We start from the raw sequence: 6,000 nt of genomic DNA on the forward strand, positions 1-6,000 counted from the left end.
TATGATGCAGGACTGTAATAAAAACTATCGATCTATAGATTGATCAATCGTCTGTCCTTCTGTCTGTCTGTTTTTTAGAAGTGGTCAAACTAGATCAGAAGTTCAGAAGAATCTTCCATAAAACCATGATTGTTTATCTAGATAAAGATAAAAGTAAAGGTTAAAGCCACCGTCTGTGATTTCTTCAACTGGCTGTGTGTTGCTTTAGAATAATAATGCCTAAACATCATACGTATAGTATGTGCTAATTGTTTAGGAACAGTGCTAGTGAACTGTGGGCTCTCCTTTCATGATGTTATAATTGTTTAGGGACAGTGCTAGTGAACTGTGGGCTCTCCTTGCATGATGTTATAATTGTTTAGGGACAGTGCTAGTGAACTGTGGGCTCTCCTTTCATGATGTTTGATTGTTTAGGAACAGTGCTAGTGAACTGTGGGCTCTCCTTTCATGATGTTATAATTGTTTAGGGACAGTGCTAGTGAACTGTGGGCTCTCCTTGCATGATGTTATAATTGTTTAGGGACAGTGCTAGTGAACTGTGGGCTCTCCTTTCATGATGTTATAATTGTTTAGGGACAGTGCTAGTGAACTGTGGGCTCTCCTTGCATGATGTTATAATTGTTTAGGGACAGTGCTAGTGAACTGTGGGCTCTCCTTGCATGATGTTATAATTGTTTAGGGACAGTGCTAGTGAACTGTGGGCTCTCCTTGCATGATGTTATAATTGTTTAGGGACAGTGCTAGTGAACTGTGGGCTCTCCTTTCATGATGTTATAATTGTTTAGGAACAGTGCTAGTGAACTATGGGCTCTCCTTTCATGATGTTTAATTGTTTAGGGACAGTGCTAGTGAACTGTGGCCTCTCCTTTCATGATGTTTAATTGTTTAGGAACAGTGCTAGTGAACTGTGGCCTCTCCTTTCATGATGTTTAATTGTTTAGGGACAGTGCTAGTGAACTGTGGCCTCTCCTTTCATGATGTTTAATTGTTTAGGGACAGTGCTAGTGAACTGTGGCCTCTCCTTTCATGATGTTATTATTGTTTAGGAACAGTGCTAGTGAACTGTGGGCTCTCCTTTCATGATGTTTCACAAATCACAGATTGGGACGTGGCCTGAAAACGTCCGTACTAGAGACCTGCGGATGAGCTTTTCTGTCACCAGTATCAGATATTTATAATCCACCCGTTATCCGACCGAATTAATTAATTATTCCAATTTATAAATCCGCAACAGATTGCGAGATTTTGCTGAGATTTTGTGCGTTTTAAAAGCTATAATAAGCCTATAGATAGATGCCATTCATTTATTTCCTGCATTATTTCACCCGCGGTTTATCCAATATTTATTTATAATATATTGTAATGACCCAAATCCACCCTAAACTGCGGTTAACCACAGCTAAATCCGCCATCCACAGGTCTCTAGTCTGTACCCCAGCCTAGATCCAGAGCAACATTTGGAGTGATGTTACTCTAGTCTAGTGTGAGCCGTTCAAAGATCCAATCTAAAGATTGACATACTGTGTGTGGAGGTCCTTAGTTGTATTATGGTGTTGTGTATATTGTACAGGAGGATTCACATACTGTGTGTGGAGGTCCTTAGTTGTATTATGGTGTTGTGTATATTGTACAGGAGGATTCACATACTGTGTGTTTGAAGGTCCAGGTTCATTAATGATGCGAAGCCTGCAGAGCTATTTCAGGCAGGCAACTCGTGAGCACGCCTACCTGATCAGGTGACTAGTCTCATGCACTCTTTACCTGATCAGAGCGGCTATTTAAACCTATCTGCCTACCTGCTCTTTCCTGGCTTCCCTCCTGCTGTGCGGTCGTGCGCCGCTGCTATCTCCCTGCCTCGCTCGCTGCTAACCTGCTGCTCATGAAGTTTTTGCAAATCCCACCGCCTCCCCAGCATCCACCTGTATACAGGCTCTGTTTCTAGATCCCCCTGCTTGGGGGTCTTATTTATTCCCTGTAATTCTTCTTGGCTTATAATTTAACTAAAATGTTAATGTTACAGGGAATGAATAGGGACAGAGCCCTGATGCCAATCTATGCTTCATATATCTATGCTCTATTATGCTCAATAAATATATATTCTAAATTCAAAGAGTTGTCTGACTGAACTGAAGTTCACAATGGGATCTTTAGACCAATCACTCCTCATAGACATGGGTGTTGGAGACTCATGGTTTGTGGTAACAGACTTCTGGAATCATAGAAATGTTTCTGTAATTATCATGTGAATTCAAATGTTCAATATTTGTTATTTTAAAGTACTATTTTACATCTACATGGAGTTCTCAGTTGCCATGACTGATTTCAGTTATTTGGAATCACGGCGCACACTGAAAATAGCACAAAACAACACGTCACAGTGAGATGTACTGTGAGTTTGTAGATCAGCTATTTTACGTAATCAGTAATGCTTTGTACGACTTCAACACATGTGCGCACTCACGCACGCACGCACGCACGCACGCACACACGCACGCACGCACGCCGCACACATGTTTTAGTTTGCTCTCTCAACATTGCAGCAAAAAGAAAACAGATTAAAATAGAAATAAAATAAAAGAAGCCACAACATTTGATTAAATATACAGTGAAGAAAATAGTCCTTATGGACCCCTACGGAGGGACAGGTGCATCGCAGCAATGAACTGGAGGAGTAGGAGAAAGTGGAGTCCTGCACACTGTCTTCACTTACAAAACATTTATTGATGCAACATTTCGGTCAGACAGACCTTCATCAAGACAGTGTGCAGGACTCCACTTTGTCCTACTAAACATACAGTACAATAACAGATGATAGACACAGCTCACATAGCTTGTTGCATACTGTACACATACTACACACATACTGATATACTGTACACATTACTGTACATGTACACAAGCAGCCAGCCTGTCTACTGAACACCACACTGTGATCTATCGATCTATCGATATTGATCTATCTGAGGTCAAACTATCAATAGAATACATGTTCAGAAACATCTTCCATGAAATCATAATTGTCTCAGATATTCAGTTTCCCAGCCTAGATCCAGAGCCAATGTTCGACATGATTATTAGGGGTGTAATGATACATTTGAACAGCGATTCGATACGTATCACGATACATGGTTCACGAATCACGATACGATACATTGGTTCATTATGGCGATACGATACAATTCAATCATTTGAAATCGATGCAGTAACTATTTAGCAAATACATTAAATATGTGTGAAACTTGTGGATAGTGCAGGTTTTTTAAGGGAAAGATTCAATATTATGGATATGAATAAGTAAACAATCTCTGGCAAATAAATGGACATTGTATTTGAACACATAATGGACAAACCCACGCCTTGACATGAACACAGAGACTACAGACATAATGGACAAACCCACGCCTTGACATGAACACAGAGACTATACACACATAATGGACAAACCCACGCCTTGACATGAACACAGAGACTATACACACATAATGGACAAACCCACGACTTGACATGAACACAGAGACTACACACATTTTTCGATAGACCAATTGTAGCCATATGTAATGGACAATTACATACATCTTTTTCTTTTTTCTTCTTAAAATTGCTAAATGCAATGCACAAGTACTTAGTTTTGATTAAATTGATTATTTACATTGCAAAACAATTCGATACCGATTATTTCCATTTACGATACAAAGTCAAACGATACAAAACGATACTTGCTGTTTACATTTAAAATCGATATTTCGATACAGTTACTATATCGTCACACCCCTAATGATTATCCTTTAGTCGTTTAGTGTGAGCGGTTCAAAGATCCAATCTTAAGCCTTCCGATTTGTTCAAAGACATTCGATGACGTCACGACAATTTCCAAACATGGTTGATATTTATCTGGATCGCTACTGTCCGTTATGCTTATTATTGTTGTGTGTATGAATGAATAGTTCATTTCCATATATTTTTTTCAGAGAGACATTACAATTAAACATTGTCTTTTAACGTGATGGAAAAGGTACAGGCAGAAGCTTATAGCTTATTAGTGCCAATATCCTTATCACATTCTGTTACTAAATACTAATGTGAACATACATAACAAACAACAAATAAACAAAACAAACAAAAACAATACAAGAGAACAGAACAATATATACTATATAAACTATATATTGTATTGTAGTGTTGTGTATATTGTACAGGAGGATTGACATAGGCCTACTGTGTATGTGGACTCCGTGGAGCTCCAGGATCATCTCTGAAGTTAAGAGGAGGAAGTCCTTTAGACGTGTCACTCTTCATAGACAGAAGGCTGGGCGTTGGAGACTCTCTGTGGTACAGACTTCTGGAATCATAGACATGTTTCTATAATTATCATGTGAATGAAGAAGTCCATTTATTCAATATAGTTGTTAGTGACATTGAGATGTTGGAGAACCAAGAGGTCAAAGCATAGTCAAAGTGGCATTGAATGAATGAGGCCTCCAGCAAGAGTCTAGACTAGAGAGCACGTTTGTTGACAGAAATTCTGCTCAAAAATATTTCTTGGTCATTTGTTTTTTTATCGAAGGAAGGAAGGAAGGAAGGAAGGAAGGAAGGAAGGAAGGAAGGAAAAGTGTTTTTTTCCCTAAAAAATTTAACCCATGTTCAATCATACCAGTCATAGTCTACTATTGTTATCATATTCTGTATTTGTCATTCATGTAATTCACATTGTAATGCTATTCAGAATGTGTAGCAGGCCAATGTAATGTTTTCATATTTGGAAAGGTCACAGTAATTAAGCAGATGATCACGTCAGTAAAACTATATGTTATTCCATCCCTAGTTGTGTTCTAGTGTTGTGTATTATTGTATAGTGTTATAGTGTGTATATTGTATAGTGTTATAGTGTGTATATTGTATAGTGTTATAGTGTGTATATTGTATAGTGTTATAGTGTGTATATTGTATAGTGTTATAGTGTGTTATAGTGTGTATATTGTATAGTGTTATAGTGTGTAGATTGTATAGTGTTATATTGTGTATATTGTATAGTGTTATAGTGTGTATATTGTATAGTGTTATAGTGTGTATATTGTATAGTGTTATAGTGTGTTATAGTGTGTATATTGTATAGTGTTATAGTGTGTAGATTGTATAGTGTTATATTGTGTATATTGTATAGTGTTATAGTGTGTATATTGAATAGTGTTATAGTGTGTATATTGTATAGTGTTATAGTGTGTATATTGTATAGTGTTATAGTGTGTATATTGTATAGTGTTATAGTGTGTAGATTGTAGTGTTATAATGTGTATATTGTATAGTGTTATAGTGTGTAGATTGTATAGTGTTATATTGTGTATATTGTATAGTGTTATAGTGTGTAGATTGTATAGTGTTATAGTGTGTATATTGTATAGTGTTATAGTGTGTAGATTGTATAGTGTTATAGTGCGTAGATTGTATAGTGCTGTGTATATTGTATAGTGTTATAGTGTGTATATTGTATAGTGTTATATTGTGTATATTGTATAGTGTTATAGTGCGTAGATTGTATAGTGCTGTGTATATTGTATAGTGTTATAGTGTGTATATTGTATAGTGTTATATTGTGTATATTGTATAGTGTTATAGTGTGTAGATTGTATAGTGTTATAGTGTGTATATTGTATAGTGTTATAGTGTGTAGATTGTATAGTGCTGTGTATATTGTATAGTGTTATAGTGTGTATATTGTATATTGTAGTGTTGTGTATATTGTACGTGAGGACATACTGTGTATTTGGTGGTCCAGGTTCATTACTGAAGTTCATCAGTCCTCCTTTAGACGTGTCACTCTTCATAGACAGAAGGCTGGGTGTTGGACACTCTGCTCTGTGGTACAGACTTCTGGAATCAAGACTGTAGTTACAGGGCCTGGCCAAGAGGGGGCACAAGTACACCAGACTAGGACTAGGCAGTCAGTAGGAGGAAGTAACTTGATTATAAGTCACGCTTCCAGCCTGTGTTTCAGCATATTGT

General features: G+C 37.2%; 1 protein-coding gene across 1 annotated transcript in view; it reads right to left on the minus strand.

The window, feature by feature from the left end:
- LOC306932207 (protein NLRC3-like) overlaps positions 1-4,316 on the minus strand; it is a 56,212-nt gene extending 51,896 nt beyond the window's left edge. The window contains exon 1 of the mRNA XM_079513904.1: positions 4,217-4,316. Coding sequence (XP_079370030.1) covers positions 4,217-4,296 — 80 coding nt within the window. The 5' untranslated portion in view covers positions 4,297-4,316. The remainder of the gene's footprint in view (positions 1-4,216) is intronic.
- Between the last annotated feature and the right edge of the window lie 1,684 nt (positions 4,317-6,000).

Source organism: Electrona antarctica, assembly GCF_951216825.1.
Source record: "Electrona antarctica genome assembly, chromosome: 11".
In the NCBI taxonomy this organism is placed as follows: domain Eukaryota; kingdom Metazoa; phylum Chordata; class Actinopteri; order Myctophiformes; family Myctophidae; genus Electrona; species Electrona antarctica.